The sequence below is a fragment of the Pteropus alecto genome, unplaced genomic scaffold (assembly GCF_000325575.1).
Source record: "Pteropus alecto unplaced genomic scaffold, ASM32557v1 scaffold156, whole genome shotgun sequence".
NCBI classification, from domain to species: Eukaryota; Metazoa; Chordata; class Mammalia; order Chiroptera; family Pteropodidae; genus Pteropus; species Pteropus alecto.
Window position 1 is genome coordinate 4,728,808 of NW_006437746.1, and position 16,174 is coordinate 4,744,981.

The 16,174-nt window shown below is 61.1% G+C and overlaps 1 protein-coding gene across 1 annotated transcript in view; it reads left to right on the plus strand.

Annotated features, from left to right (window-relative positions):
• Positions 1-13,734, plus strand: part of PTH1R (parathyroid hormone 1 receptor) — a 24,767-nt gene extending 11,033 nt beyond the window's left edge. The window contains exons 4-16 of the mRNA XM_006914869.1: positions 3,961-4,063; positions 6,067-6,201; positions 7,785-7,895; positions 7,999-8,117; positions 8,285-8,379; positions 8,551-8,746; positions 9,240-9,393; positions 10,917-10,977; positions 11,328-11,394; positions 11,681-11,775; positions 12,436-12,577; positions 12,669-12,710; positions 13,224-13,734. Coding sequence (XP_006914931.1) covers positions 3,961-4,063; positions 6,067-6,201; positions 7,785-7,895; positions 7,999-8,117; positions 8,285-8,379; positions 8,551-8,746; positions 9,240-9,393; positions 10,917-10,977; positions 11,328-11,394; positions 11,681-11,775; positions 12,436-12,577; positions 12,669-12,710; positions 13,224-13,601 — 1,698 coding nt within the window. The 3' untranslated portion in view covers positions 13,602-13,734. The remainder of the gene's footprint in view (positions 1-3,960; positions 4,064-6,066; positions 6,202-7,784; positions 7,896-7,998; positions 8,118-8,284; positions 8,380-8,550; positions 8,747-9,239; positions 9,394-10,916; positions 10,978-11,327; positions 11,395-11,680; positions 11,776-12,435; positions 12,578-12,668; positions 12,711-13,223) is intronic.
• Positions 13,735-16,174: the final 2,440 nt, after the last annotated feature.

A 16,174-nucleotide genomic window follows, 5' to 3' on the forward strand; every position in this document is an offset into this window, starting at 1 on the left:
CGGGCATTGAAGCTGAGCCTTACCATGGTTAGTCAACTTTGACCCAAGATCATAGGAGGGTTGTGTGTGGGGGCAGGGCGCTGTGGGATACCTGGCACCAGGGTTCGGTGGCCCCATCAGTGGTGGGTATTGACCATGGACTGACTGACTCCTGGCCCTGACCCAACCCTGGGCCCCAGTCCTCACCCCTGAAACCCAAATTCCACAGACTCTCTGGACCTAAACTGATGGAAGTCTGAGCCTTCTGCACCAGGAGGTGGGCCGAGAAGACCTGACCTCTGCAGGAGGAGAGGGGCTGGTGGGATGGGGGTGGTGGCGGAGTCCCCAGGCCTGGAGGACAGTCAGAGCTGTCAGCATTTTCCACACCACTCCCAGGAGATAAGACCTCCTGGGTCAGCGCAGAGGCAGAGAAGGGGCCCTGTTGCCCCCTAAGCCCAAGTTTTGGGGGCCTGGAAGTGACCTTGAATCTTAGTGTGAGTCCAGAGTGGATCCAGAAATGCAAGGAGTTATTGGGAGGACCTTCCACCCCAAAAGCTTGCTGAGTGCACCTCACGCAGCTCCCAGTTCTCCCTGGAGCCCCACATCCCATGTGCCCCTCACTGTGGCTCTCTGCACTCAGTCATGTATCCAGACGATCTCCCCCAGCCACTCTGGGTCCCTAGCCTGGGGGTGCCCATGGCGCCCAGCAGCAAGGGGGCCCATAGCTATGACTTGGTGTCGCTGCTAATAACAGTAGTAGCAATAGTAGCAACCAGCTTTTCCTGGGCCCCACCCCTGCCCAGGCTTTTCGTGCAGTGCAACGGGTCCTCAAATAATGTCATTATAACGTTGATAAGAGGCCATAGGAACTTAACTCTTGTTTGTGTCAATTAGCCTACAGTACGATTGTTTTCCTTATACCTCATTTGGCTTAAAGTCACAGAACCTATTAAAGATGTTAAGTGAGGGCTTGTACCTTATTTAATTCTCACAACAGCCTTATTGTTATCCTGATTTTACAGATAGGAAACTGAGGCACAAGGGTTAAGCAACTTTCACAGTGACATAAAGCCTGACAATGGCGGAGGCGGGATTCAAGCTCCAGTGCTGGCGGCAGAATCTCCATTAAGGAGAGGGTGCAGGTCAAGGGAGGGGTAAACAGGGGTGTTCCAGGCAGGGGAGCTGCTGCACCCTGGAGTGAGTGGGGGTGCATTTGTGGTGGAGCTGCCCTCTCCTCCTTGGGATAGTGCTTCCTTGACTTGGGCTGGAATTCCTCTTGCTACAATGGCAGTTCTGCCATGATCAGGTGACAGAGAAAATGGGTCCTATAGTTCAGGGAGGCCCCAAGTGGGGCCACCATCCCCGTGGATGAATGAATGAGTTTGGTGGCAGTGGGGTACTGGAAGCACATACCTTCCCCTCTCCTGGGCATTCCCAGAGCCACCATGGAAACGAGACTCCAGAAAAGAGTGTGTCCCACCTCTTAGCCATAGAGAGGGTGAAGCCAGCAGCAGCAGCCGGAGGCCGAGCTGATGCCTTGGGCCAGTTCCTGATCATCGCCCAGTTAGCACACCTGTCTGTCACTCTACCTAACAGGCAGTTTACAACCCATGACTGAGTGCCTAAAGGTACTGCGTGTCTAGGCCATCAGTACCATCGGTGGGCTAGTCTGTCTGTTGAGAGGGCTGGGGTGCCAGTCTTTAAGGACTGGTACGAGCCTCAGTCAGTCACTCGGAAGCTTTCCATCAGCTGGAGAAAATACGGTGCATTGTGTTTGTCTTGAGGGAGATGGAGGTGGACAGAAGGAGAAGGGGTCGCGGCGAAGGGGACATGGGGAGGGAGTAAGGATGAGATCGTGGCAGAGGTGGGACTGACGTGGCTATGGGGCTGGTGGCAGTATTGGAGATGGCAGTGATGCTGCCTTTGGCGGTCACGGTGCTGGTGGAGACAGCCCTGGGTGTTCGTGGACCACTTGTGATGGTGCCGATGGTGCTGATGGAGGTCGTACTGGCGGTAATAGTAGTCGGTGGTGGTTCCTGACGGAGGTAGAGCTGCATCCTCCCAAACGGTAGCGAAGGGGTGCTGTAATGGGGCGGGTGGGCAGGACAGCTACACAGGGATCGGACCCCTCTGCAGCCAGATGCCCTCAGGATCCCCAGTTCCAGAGGCACAAAGAGAACTTCAGGTTAGTCTTGGAGTCCCCCTGGATTAGGGTAGGCCCTAGCTGTCCTCCCTCAAGCACCGTCTCCCCGGCAGCTACTTCTGCCCCAACCTGCTCGGCCATAGCTGGGGATGATGGGGAAGGGAGGATAGAGGAGCTGTGGGGGCCAGCAGCAAGCACATGGGAATCTGTTGTAGCCCATCGTGCGGGCCATGGGCATTGGGTGCGATCTCAGGGTCCAACTCAGACTCCAGAGACAGGCAGAAGCACGGACACCCACATCACCCTAACGAGAAGCCGCATCACACACTGCAAATGCGTACACGCGGTTCTTTGCCCAGAAGCACATGTACCCATGCATGTTCACAGACACCACGGGCTCACATCCCCGACATGCATGCTGAACAATCCCCACGTGAGAACGCACAGAGACGGGGCTCACACCAGTGCACACACCGGCCCAATAGCTTGTACGCGGCCAGTTAATGCTGCGCCGCCGCTCAGACGCGCATGCACACATATGCCTCCGCTAAGTGAAACCAGCACAACCCAAGGCTGCTGAGCCAGTTGGAGACTCCTTGGCCCTGGAAGCCCTTGCCGCTGCCACCAAGAGACTCGGTCAATTAACTTCTCCCTGCAGCCCAGCTCCTTGACCGCCCAGGCCAGCCGGCCAGCCCCCATCCGCTGGCGCCGCCCCTTCCCCCACCCGCCTTCTCTCCTCCCTGCCTCCTGCTGGTTCTCCCACCCTGCAAAGCTCCGTTCAGACTGGAGACCGGCCTTTGCCGTGGGATGTCTGAGAGGACACAGCCCTGCTCTGGATCTGAGGTGTCTCAGGGGACGTGACCTTGTTCTGCGGTTCTGAGGGGATGCATTAACCTCTTGTGGGGCCCCCTCCTGAGAATGGCTGGGCTTGGGCACACTGAGCTGTTCCCAGGGCAGGATGCTGCATTAACCTTCCCACTCTTCCAACCTGAAGTCAGAGGAACAGAGAGAGGCTCAGGGTGAGACCCTCCCCCATCCCCAAGATGCTTCTGTTCCCTTCCTTAAAATGATGCTGCTGAGTCCCCGCGGGTGGCAGCCAATGCGTGCAGATTGGAAGGAAGGGAAGAAAAGAAATCCAGGCGGAGGGAGCAGCAGGAGCAAAGGCCTGTCTGCATCATCAGAGCACGGTCTGCCTGGATGCAGGGAGCTTCCAGAAAAGCAGTGGCATGTGGGTGACTCGCACCCACAGCCTGCACGGGAGTGTCCCGCCCAACCCAGACCACTGCCAGCACGTCCTCCAACCTCTGCCTCTTGGGAGCACAAGGGTGGGAGGGGCTGAAGCCTTCACCGTTGACTGGGGAGAGGGCCAAGATGGAAACTGGTGACTCCCGAGGTCCCCCAGGGCACTAGGACTTGAAGGAATCCGAGCCTGGTTTGTTTCCCCGGAGCTCAGCACTCCCTGCCCACCCCCACTCCCACCCAGGTTTCCCAACAGGCGGCCAGATCCTGTGAGGTTCCATCCTGGGACATTCCATCCCTTTCCCATGCACCCGCGGGGAACAGACTGGACAGAGAATATCAGCGGCTGCAGCCTCCGGGGTTACTAGCGGGCAGGCAGGGGACAGCCCCGCTCTCCCTTCTTCCTCTGGTCCAGCAGCATGAGGCCTTGGTGCTGCGGCTTCCCATCTGTAAAACGGGAGCTACACAAGGCACATTTCTCACATTCTGGAGTCGAGGCCTTTGGAAAGGGGGGGAATCCCTCAAGGAGGTTGGGGTGGTTGCGGGACCTGCTGCTGTGCCAGGAAGTCCTGCCTGCAGTCTGACCTTTGACTTGGTAGGTGGATGCAGACGACGTCATGACCAAAGAGGAGCAGATCTTCCTGCTGCACCGTGCCCAGGCCCAGTGCGAGAAGCGGCTCAAAGAAGTCCTGCAGAGGCCAGGTGGGGGCGGAGTTGGATGGGGCGGGGCCAAAGGAGGAGGGTCTGGGGGTGAGGTCAGGAGAGGGCGGGGCCAGAGGAAGGTGGGAGCCAGGGATGCAGGACTAAGTGCCACGAGGGGAGGGTGATTCAGGTAAAGGGGTGCCAGGCCAAAGTGAGGACCGAAAGCGGGGCGAAGCGGGGCGGAGCGGGGTGGGGCGGGGAGAGCGAAGTCAGCAGGCTCAGAGATGCGCTGAGCCTTTCCTCCCAGGCAGGGACAGGGTGGTGCGAAGGCAGCCACAGTCCAATCACCGCCCGCAAGTGGCTTAGATCCGTGAGGCATGCCAGGATCAGGAGCACAGACGAGGGTGCTAGACGCCCCTGGGGTGGGCTGGGACAGCTTCCTGGGGGAGGAGGAATTCCGGGCAGGTCCAGAAGGATGAGTAGGTCTTCGAAGGAGGCCACCTGAGCAGAGAGGGCCAAGCAGAGGTGTCCAGAGTCAGGAGAATCAGAGGGTCCATGGGGCTGGATGGGGGCGAGCATAGAGAGCTAGGGTTGGATATCTATGATTCCGTCAGTCAAGGTCATGTCCAGGAGAGGGTGCTTGATCTGGGGTAGGCAGGGCTTCCTCCCACTGGCACAGCATCTCCATAGGACCCTGCCATGGTGAAGGTGGGAGAGGCACCCTCCTGACTTCACAGCTCCTGCCCCCATTTCAAGCTGGTTTCTTCCCTGAGTCCATTTCCTGGAAGCGGAGATGGGGCCTCATCCAGGCCTCTGACATCTGTCTGATTAATCTCATCCACCTGGAAGAGGTCCAGACCCAGAAAGACTAGCTGACAAGAACAGCTTCCTCCCTGAGCTGGCCCAGAGGCTGCAGGGGGCAAGGGGAAGGGGAGGATGCTGGGACACACCCAGGACATGATAGCACACAGTGACACAACCGTAGCACATGAGCTTCTCTCACATGGGGACTCACAGGGTCTCTGCAGTCACAGCCCCACCCACACGGGCCCCACCAGTGGCTCCCAGCCCGTGCCCAGTCACACCAGGGTCTGGGGGGGTCACATGGGCCCCCTTCACTCCGGGTCCTGAATCCAGCCCTCTTCCTAGTTATGGAAGCCTGGAGGCACCTCCTTCCACCCCTACTTCATTCGTGGTCCAGCCCTCTCTTCCCGCTCCACCCTGTCCTGCTCCCCCCACCCTACGGATACCCAAGGGTGCAGGCAGGAAAATGGACACAGCCATTCCGTCCAAGTCCTGGGGGTCTGTATTCAGCTTCCCACTGTTGACATGCAGGGGACCCTGGCTTGAGCTGAAGTTTAAGGAATTCAAGTCAGAGAGTGAGGGAGACCTTTCGGCAAGGAAGAGAGATCTCGAGCATCTCTCTCATGGAGAGAAAGGCCAGGCCCCATCTCAGATGGAGCCTCCAGCATCCCTTATGGGTCTCTTGTGAACCCCGTACTCGAACGTCTTAGGTCAGAGGACCGGGCAGGTAGACTTGTCTGTCCACCCTCGACAGCTGTTCACTCTTGCCCTTGTCTTCAACACCAGCAGCTTCTTGAGCTGCCCAGCGCTCTGATCTGGCTTCATTTTTACTGTGTAACTTCGTTGACATCACCACTACTGTTTGCTTTTGCCATGCGCCCCCTGGTGGGGCTTTCGCCTCCTGCGTGCGCTCTAGCTCCTACCCTGGGTGGAGGACACCACCTGTGCCCACATCTTGCCCACATTTACTGCTCATTCCCTAGTTGATCCCACGCCTGCATGGTGTTGGCCCCCATCCGAACCCCTCTTTAACCGTCTCCATCCCGTCTGATGACTTCTGTACCTGGCAAGTACTTTACAGGTTGTAAAGCACTTCCTCATCTGTCATCCCAGCTTTCCCAACAGCCTGGGGTATCAGCGGGGCAGCGGGTGACCCCCGTTGTACAAAGTGGGGGGGGGAGTCTGAGGCAGGAGGGTGCCTTAGGTCTCTCTCCTGCTGTAGCACAGTCGACAAACCATAACTGCCCTGGTTTCTCTAGCTGACATAATGGAATCAGACAAAGTATGGGCATCCGCGTCCACATCAGGGAAGCCCAGGAAAGAGAAGTCATCCGGGAAGCTCTTCCCTGAATCCGAGGAAGACAAGGAGCTGCCCACTGGCAGCAGGCGCCGAGGTATGTCTGTGCTGCCACACAGCCGTCCGAGACCGGCTGGGACCGCCCACCCGCTGCTCTGTCCACCTCAAATGAGCTCAAGTTCCTGGCCTCTTGTGGAAAGTCAGAGGCTGCTGCCCCTCCCCAGAAAGCAGGGGAGGGGCTGGGAGGAGACAGAGCTGAGGGGGCAAGCTGGATGGGCTTGGCCCCCAGGAGATGTGGACAGAGAATTTGCCTTGCACTCCCCTGGGGGGTAGGAGGGACCCAGGGCTACAGCCCCTCCCATGGAGAGAGATGACAGAGAACCTGGGAGACAGAGAAGGGCAGAGGCTGGGAGAGACAGACCCAGGACCAGGAGGCACAAACTGGGACTGGGACTCAGTATATCAGAGGACGATGCACCGAGACACACAGTGAGGTGGGCAGGAGAGAAAGGTGGCTGTGGAAGGCGGGGCCGGAGACCACGGGACAAAGAGGGGAGAGGAGGGAGAGGGAGGGAGAGGCAGGGTCACGTTGTTCCCGGGGGAGGTTAGGAGAGACAAACGCAGAGCCCGGGCTGCAGCCACAAGGCCGGTTTGAACCGGCTGGGTGGGCAGCAGATTCCAGATGGGCCACATCTGGGAGGCTGTGGTCACCCTGTGGCTCCCCAGGGACCAGAGGGAATTGTGGGCCTGGCCAGGCGGGGCTGGGAATCTGGTGCCCAGGACAGAGAGTCTTTGACCAAGGCGGGGTGGGTCGGCCATCCAGGCAGCCTTCCAGGGTGGCTGGACAGTCCTGTGGCCGCAGTCCGACAAGGGGAAAGAAGGGAGCTGGGGGGTGAAAAGTGGAAGATTCAGAAGCTGGGGACCCTCCTCCAAGGTCACCCAGCATTTCTATTGTGAGGCCGCAGCCCCACAGTGAGATGTGTCACCCTGCCTCGAATCTGTAACGAGCACCTGGATCCGAGGAACTGTGTCTCCCCCACGAGTGTTCCCCAGAGTCTCATAGCAGGTGCTCAGGGCGGGCCTTGGACGGTGGTGGGAGCCTGGGCTGACATGGTCAGTGCCAACTTCCCAGTGAAGAAACTGAAGTGCAGGGAGGACGGACACCTGCATGAGGTCAGCAGCCCTTTGGGAGTCCAGCCGGCACTGGAAGCTCGCCCTCCTGCCTCCTGCCCAAGGACCCTGAGCAAAGGTCCCAGAGGAAGCGTTCTCAGCTGAGGAAGAGCTAGTCTGGGAACTTGCCCCTCTCCAGGGACCCCTGGAAGGTGGGACCAAAGAGCAGAGAGAAAAGAAAGAGGCCTAGCCAAGGGCTGAGCACTTGAGGGCAGGGCCCTGGGATGTATGACCTCAGCACATCACTTGCCTCTCTTGGACTCTCCTCCAGCCAATCTGAAAGACAGGGCCAGCACCAGTACCTGCACACAGGGGCTGTAGTGGACTCTGTGAGGCCAGGTGGGTGCAGGGCACAGCAGGGCTCCATACAATCTCAGGAACACTCTAGGCCTGGAGTGCAGCTGTCCCTGAGGGAGCCAGCGACCACGAGTGTATTCATTCATCCCTCAGTCAGCAACCATGGACTTGACTGGTGTCCCCCACCTTGTCTGTCTGTCTCTGTGGGCACAGGACGCCCCTGTCTGCCTGAGTGGGACCATATCCTGTGCTGGCCTCCAGGGGCAGCAGGTGAGGTGGTGGCTGTGCCCTGTCCTGACTACATATATGACTTCAATCACAAAGGTAAGGCGGGCTGGAGTAGGGTGGGGACCACAGGGGTATCAGGACTTGGAGCGCAGTGGCTCCAGACCCCTCTGCTCACCCTGACCCTTCCATGGACCTACAGGCCATGCCTATCGTCGCTGTGACCGCAATGGCAGCTGGGAGCTGGTGCCAGGGCACAACCGGACGTGGGCCAACTACAGCGAATGCGTCAAGTTCCTGACCAATGAGACTCGTGAACGGGTAGGAGCCTTCCCCTGCCCCTGCCTGACCGGGATAAGGCAGCCCACCCCACTGGTGACCTCTGACCTACTCCTGACTCCTCCAGCAACCTTAACCTGGCCTCTGACCCTTACCCTGATCTTCACCCCGAGTCCCAGGCTTCTGACGGGGTCTCTCCACCTGCGCAGGAGGTGTTTGACCGCCTGGGCATGATCTACACCGTGGGCTACTCCGTCTCCCTGGCCTCCCTCACGGTGGCGGTGCTCATCCTGGCCTACTTCAGGTGGGCGGGGCGAGGGGCGGGGCCGAGGCCTGAGGGCGTGGTCGGGCGGGGCCCGGGCGTGGTGCCTCCCTTTCCGTCACTGCACCCCTACCCGTGCGGGGTGTCCACACCCACCGCGCACCGCCAGGGCTTCCTGCCTACCCACCCACGGTGATGTCGCGCGCCCCGCAGGCGGCTGCACTGCACACGCAACTACATCCACATGCACCTGTTCCTGTCCTTCATGCTTCGCGCCGTGAGCATCTTCGTCAAGGACGCGGTGCTCTACTCCGGCGCCACCCTCGATGAGGCCGAGCGCCTCACGGAGGAAGAGCTGCGCGCCATCGCCCAGGCACCCCCACCGCCCGCCGCTGCCGCCGCCGGCTACGTGAGTGCGCCCCTCCGGCGGCCCACGCCCGGGGCCCCTCGCCACCTCCAGCTTCGCGGGAGCCCCACCCGCTGTGCCTGGCACTTCCATCCCGGCCTTCGCCCCTGCCTGTCTCCTCCCTCCACTGGCTTCAGGCCGCTCACACCCACCATCTCACCGAGCTTCCGGCACCCCTCAGCTCTGCTTCCAGCCCCTACTGCCAAGGGCTTTGTGAGTGTTTCGTGCTCCCGGCATGGTCATCAACATTCCTGCCTCAGCCCAGTTCCCCCAAACACCAACCTCTTCACCTTGTCCCCTGCCACTGTTCTGAGGCACTCCTGCCCCTGGCACCATCCCCCCTACACACCCTCAGCCCCTGACCTTAGTAGAGGGCCCAGACCAGAGCCCACCCTTTCCTCTTGAACTTGACTAGCCCCTTGTCCTGTCTCCCCTGCCCAGCCCCGACTTCCCCACATGCCTGCGGGGCTCTCAGTGACACCAGCCGTTCTCCCAGGCTGGCTGCCGCGTGGCTGTGACCTTCTTCCTTTACTTCCTGGCCACCAACTACTACTGGATTCTGGTGGAGGGGCTGTACCTGCACAGCCTCATCTTCATGGCTTTCTTCTCAGAGAAGAAGTACCTGTGGGGCTTCACGGTCTTCGGCTGGGGTACGAAGATGTGGCAGGTGGGGAGGCACAGGCATGGTGGGACTCTGGGTGACAGGGTGAGAGGGGACCACCAAGGGTAAGGCGGCCATACAGTATCTCCCATCCTGGACACGGAGCAGCGGATGGGCAGTCTGCCCACCCTTCTGTGACTCCGATCCCAGGCTCAGGTCAGGGTTCACCTGGAGTTAGCTCAACCTGGGGTTGGAGCTCAGCCCAGGAGGGAGCAGGGACTCTCAGGTCAAGATTCAGCTCAGGATCAGAGTGGGGTCGTGGGTCAGAGGTCAGCCTGAAGCTGGAGTTAGAATCTGGGACCCTCCCTCCATCCGCAGCCCAGTTTTCCCACCAGTCCCCTCCCTTCGTGGTGCTGCCCACTGGGTCCTTGGCCCAGAGCCACAAGCCTGGGCGCTCAGCATCAGCTGGGCTTCAGCGGCCCCTCTGCAGAATGGGTAGCTGGGCTCCTCTGCTCTCCTCCCCCACGCGCTCCAAGATCAAGTTACTGATAATTGTCCATTATTGTTGGCAGCCCCAGAGCTTGGCTGGGCTCTGGGCAACTGGCCAGACTGCAGAGGGGTAGGCCGGGTGGCTGGAGCCCTCCCAGCGCTCAGCACCCAGACACCCTCAGATCAACAGCCACAGCCTCCCTGCTCCTTGGCACATACTCTGACCTTGACCTCACCCATGGGAAGCCCCAGAGTTGGGGGGAGACCTGGGCCTGGTCCCAGGAACTGACGCAGGCTCTGGAGCTAGAGGGTGTCAAAGTGGGCAGGAAACACAGACCAGGGAGCACTCCGAACTTCGTGGCACAGAAATGTCACAGCTCTTTTTTTCATCATAAACCCAGGTCTCATCCTCCTCTACCCAAGGGTACTCGGGCCTGGAATGAAGTGTGAGGGGGTGGAGGATGGGGACCTGGGTTTCCCTTCCTAGAGGCAGAGCTCACCCAGAGGTACGGTGTACTGTCTGAGTCGGCTCAGGCCTGGGCACACCAAAGTTTCCCTGTGGCCCTTTACCCAGCCTGAAATGACAACCCTTGTTCCACCCAGCCCCATCATGGGGGCTGGGGCCTTTCCAACTGGGTGGGAGTGGGCGTTTTGGGACAGAAAAATGCTGGCAATAGTCTCCCGCCCCCACAGGGAACCCCAGCCCAGAGTAGCATTCTTTAGGGGAGGAAAAGGGAATGGACTGGGCATGGATGAGTGAGCGACACCTCGTTCCACCACGTGCCCGACAGGCGCGCGTGTGCATGTGGGAGCTGCAGAGTCAGGATGAGGGCAGAGGGCTGAGTGGGTTGCTGAGCCCTGAGGGGAGGCTGCTGGGGCAGTGGGGCAATGCATGCCAGGGCCTGGCTCCATCACCGAGCAGTTCAAGTGCCCGGGGTGTGTGTGGGAGGGGTCAGGGACAAGGATGGGGTAAGCTAGGGGTCCTCAAGAAGGCGGGAATTGCACCTGCAAGGTGAGCTGAGGAGAGGCATAGTGGACAGCATCTACGGTCCCTCACACACTGTCCCCCTCTGCACCCAACAGGTCTGCCCGCCATCTTCGTGGCTGTGTGGGTCAGTGTGAGAGCCACCCTAGCCAACACCGGGTAGGTCCAGGTGCAGAAGGGGGCGGTGGCCTCGAACAGGCCAGAAACACCCCTGGGACCCTCTCCCGCTGTGAAGCATGTGACAGGAGCCTCCTGCCCCCTGGCCTTGAGTGGCCCGGGGATTTTCAGGAATTTTCAGTCCAGCTTCAAGCCAGGCGCCCCCTCAGGGTCACAAGAGTCCACTTCAAAAGAGGCCTCTGAGGGCGGCTTCAGGCCTGGCCACATCAGATACTCCCCTGTCCTGTGTCCTTAGCAGTAAGGTCAGAGCAGACCAGCTCCGGGGCATCTCTGTGGGCAGGCTCAGGGTGGGGACAGGAGGGCTCGGGGGCTGATGCCTCAACCTCCCCCAGGTGCTGGGACTTGAGCTCCGGGAACAAGAAGTGGATCATCCAGGTGCCCATCCTGGCCTCCATTGTGGTGAGCAGGGTGGCCACAGGGCTAGGTGGGGCTGTGGGCTCCTGATCCCAGTGATGTGGACCTGACGGGGACCAGTAGAAGTTTCCCTGGACCCGAGGGTCGGAGCCACAAGGCCTGAGAAGCAGCTGATCCCCGTCCTGGTCCAGATGGGGAACTGAGGGCCTAAGGAGCCACCTGGAGATGCAGTGGCAGAGCAGAGCCCGGGCAGGGCCGTGGGTCCCAGCGTCCTCGCCCCCTGCCCTGCTGGGGTGCAGCCTCGGGATGCAACTTTCCCTCGTTCCCACAGCTCAACTTCGTCCTCTTCATCAACATCATCCGGGTACTCGCCACCAAGCTGCGGGAGACCAATGCTGGCCGGTGTGACACGCGGCAGCAGTACCGGTGAGCCATGCCCGCCGTGCCCAGGCTCCTCAGAGCTCAGGGGCATCAAACCCCAGCACCATGTACAAAAGCAAAGATGGAGGCCCAAGAATGAACCTGTCTCAAGGGAAAAAAACGCAGCTCCTGACTCCCTTGGCTGGCCCCGCCCAGCAGCCAAGGGCTCTCGCCTGGCCTCTGGATGCCCTCAGGGCACCCCAAAGCCAACCTGGGCCACTCGGTGCCAGGTCCTGCACTAGAGCTGGGGTCTGCAAGGGCGGGACAAACCCAGACCTCTCCTCAAAGAGCTGGTCGCAGGGAGTCCGAGGGACGGGTGGGCAGCAGGTGGCCTTGAGGAGGCACAGCTCAGCTGAAACCTGGCAGGGGGGCATAGGATAATGTGATGAGGCCATGGGGGAGTGACCGAGTGCCAGCAGGGAGACCAGCAGGTGCAAAGGGCCCTGAGACAGGGCCACTGCATAATTTATGGTTCACTCCAGGATACCTCAGAAGCAGGTGGCCCTAGGGACACTTTGCTGAGACAACAAAGTGTCCCAGGCGAACTGTCTTGTCCTCTGCTGGCGGCCAGGGCCTCAGGCCCCTTAGTGGCTTCTGGAACCTGAGGCCGGTGGTGGGGGCGGAGCGGGGGTGGCCTGACCTGACCCGCCCGCCCTGCCGGCCCAGGAAGCTGCTCAAATCCACGCTGGTGCTCATGCCGCTCTTCGGCGTCCACTACATCGTCTTCATGGCCACGCCGTACACCGAGGTCTCAGGGACACTCTGGCAAGTCCAGATGCACTACGAGATGCTCTTCAACTCCTTCCAGGTGCGCTGGCCGAGGCCCGGCTTGGGGGTGGGGTGCTGCTTCCACCTTCTGCAGACGGCTCTGGCCCTGACCCCTACCCCTCTCTCCACAGGGATTTTTCGTCGCTATTATATACTGTTTCTGCAATGGCGAGGTAAGTGGCAGGTGGCACTGGAGCAAGGCAGAGGGGGTGCGGAAATGCCAGGGCATTCCCCAAGGCCTGTCCCTCCGTTCTTCTGCCCGGTTCTTCCTTTGTTCCTCCGAGAACATCCCTGAGGACGTTCTGAAGGCAGAAGTCCTTCCAGAGGATTCGGGCCCAGGCTGTGCGAGGGTGTGTGGGCTCGTCCACCTTTGGCACAGCCCAGTGTCTTCCCAACACCACGCTGAGTTCTCTGTAGTCCGGATCGACCGGCTCAGCGGCCACCCTTGGGGCTGTTTGAGCCTGGTAGAGTCTGGGTGTGTCAACTGCCTGCAGCCAGGCACTGTGTTCTGGGGACAGCAGGGTTTCACCTGGTCTTGGAGCTTTTCGGTCATACCCCCCGCCTCTGTTTCCATCCAGTGCTGAGTGTTGCAGGAGCAGGGATGGGGGCAGTGCTGGGGTCTGGGGGACAGGTAGCAGAGGGGTCAAGGGCACACCTGACCGCCCACCCTCCTGTTACCACCCCAGGTACAGGCTGAGGTCAAGAAGTCCTGGAGCCGCTGGACACTGGCACTGGACTTCAAGCGCAAGGCACGCAGCGGGAGCAGCAGCTACAGCTACGGTCCGATGGTGTCTCACACGAGTGTGACCAACGTAGGCCCCCGCGCGGGACTCGGCCTGCCCCTCAGCCCCCGCCTGCTGCCTGCCGCCACCACCAACGGCCACCCCCAGCTGCCCGGCCACACCAAGCCGGGGGCCTCGGCCCTCCAGACCACACCACCAGCCGTGGCCATGCCCAAGGACGACGGGTTCCTCAACGGCTCTTGCTCAGGGCTGGACGAGGAGGCCTCTGCGCCCGAGCGGCCACCCACCCTGCTGCAGGAGGAGTGGGAGACCGTCATGTGACCAGGGACTCAAGGCTTGGACCTATGGACATAAGGGCAAATAGTCGGACCAAGTGGCAGGTGGTTGGATGGTTGCCCACTCAGGGCCGGGCTAGAAGGACAAAACAGGAAAAAAAAAAAAGAAAAGAAAAAAACACAGAAAAAACAGCAGAGCGTGGCTGCCCGTGGTCTGAGCCGGGGACTCTCTCCAGGAGGGAAGGGGGCCGGGAGCCATGGGCCAGTCCCTGGGGCTGGGGCACAGTCCAGCAGAAAGGTCCTGAGAGGGGCCACTGTCTGGGTCTAGAGAGGGTCGAGTTTGCTGTCACACAGCGACCCAGTGGACCCGTGCAGGAGTGGGCCGGGCCTCGTCACCAGCTGCCACCTCGGCTGTTCCCCACACTTGTATCTAGGCCCCATGAGGGGACCCAGGCTGCTTTTGGCTCAGGCTCCCCTAAGCTAACTCCCCACCTGCTGGCCCCCAGTCACTGCACACCCAGGACTGACAGCGGACCCCTTGGGTCCCTGGCCACACACCCCAAGCCCGAGGCCCTGCTACAGGACCGTTCCTGCCTGTCTGGTGGCCATGCCATGCCTGTTGGAGGTGGGGCACTGAGGGAGCCCTCCACACGTGACCCCTAGGCCCCACCCTGGACCTGACACAGCTCTAGCAGTGACAGAGGGTGCAGGGGGAGTCCAGGGCCACAAAGAGAAAGGCGACCTGGGGTCTCTGCTCTGGCTCAGGAACTGTCGGGAGCCAGCAGTCAGCCCCGAGGGCGGGGCTGGTGGGGTCTGTAGGCCTCCACACGCCCCTCACTGTGGAGCCGGGTAGTCGCGGAGCATCCCCAGCCGCCCCTGCCTCTGGGCCTGTGCACAAGCAGGTGTGGCCCGCCCCCCCTCATCGCCAGCTCAGACTGTCATCCGGGAAGTGCTCCCCATCTTCAACAGCACTCACTCCCCTCACTGGGGACTAGGTGAGGGGTCCTGAAGTCAGGACCACAAACTCACTTTGGCAGCGGGTGGTGTGGACATACACTGAGCAGCCTCAGGCCCAGCCCCGCCTGCCCCTCCAGACGGTGGGCAGGGCAAACAACTGTGTAGAGACGTAGTGCACCCCTGGAGCTCCACGTGGCACAACCTGCTTGGGATGACGGAGAGGCACAGGTGGGATTGGAAGGACCAGGCTGAGCATCAAGGACTCCTATGAATCCTGAACGTTCTAGGGCAGAACGACATCTGGAAGGGTCCCTGCTCTGATGTGGAGCCCAGAGGCGGCCACACGGGGTCAGGGGAGGCCGGCAGCCCCGGGCAGGGGGAATGGTGATGGGGCGGGAGGTGCTGTTGTCAGGAGGGGCCCCGGGAAAGGCACTGGCTGAAGGGAGGAGACCTAAGCAGGACAGATCCCCAACCTCTTCTCAGGGGTGTCCGGTGCCCTTCTCCAGGGCTCAGAGCCGCGGGGCCTCCAGATCACTGGGATCTGAGGACAACTCATGCCACCACCCCCGACAGGCAGAGTCACTGAGGCCCTGAACCTCAGGGCCCATCTTCTAGCCTAGACTCCCCCTCGCGAGGCTTCGGAGGGAGAGTCCACGAGGCCCACTCATCCTGAAACGTTCGGACTGGGCATCCCTAGGACAGGGCTGTGCCTTCCCCCTTAGAATGGGTGCCCCCAGGACAGAACTGAGCCCGTCCCCTCAGACTGGGGACCGCTCCACCCCACGACAGGGCTATTCTCACCCCTCAGACTGGGTCCCCCGTCCCCAGGACAGTGCTTTGCTCCTCTCAGACTCATTACCACTTTCCCTTCAGATAGACCCCTAAGATAGGACTGTGCTTCCCCAGGATATGCTGGGTACCCCGCCGCCCCCAGGCCTGGTGCCCCAGGCAGGGCCAGGCCTCCCATATCCAACTGGCTGTCTCCTCAGCGAGGGCCGGCTCTCCCTCCTCAGGGTGTTTGCACCCAGGACGGGGCCGGCCTCCCTCCTTAGATTGGGTGCCCAGGAAAAGACAGGACCTCTGACGGCAGTCCAAGCCCCTAGGCCAGGGCCAGGTCCCCTTCCTCAGACTGGGGCTCGTGGGTCTGAGGCCCCTGAGCCATGCCTTGGCCATCCAGGTGCTGGCAGAGGAAGCGGGAGCCCTCAGTGGGCCTGGCAGGCAGTCAGGACCCTGTTTGCCTTGAGCAGGGGCTGGAGCCAGGTGGTCACTTCTCCCTTCAAGGCCTCACAGTCCAGCCAAGCCGCAGGGAACACGTAAACACCGGCCGAGCCGGGCAGCGGGCAGGCAGGGAGGAAGGCACCAGGAGACCCCAACTCCTCAGCCCCGTGGCCACCCTGGACTCTAAGTCAGGCCAGTGAGGTAGCCGCCAGCTCCTACCTGTCTTGGGCATGCAGACAGGCCCTGCCCTCTCTGGCCCGTCTCCTGGCAGCCCGGGCTGGGAGAGGGACCTCTGAAGCCCCTTAGAAGGAATGCATCCTCCTGGGGGCCCCTGGAACCCAGGTCAGGCTTCAGGGGTCTGGGTGAGCCCACAGCTCCCAGCTCAGAGCGGGGTATGGGGGTCCGGGAGCATCTGGGAGATGGCTCTGCCCACTCTCAACCTGC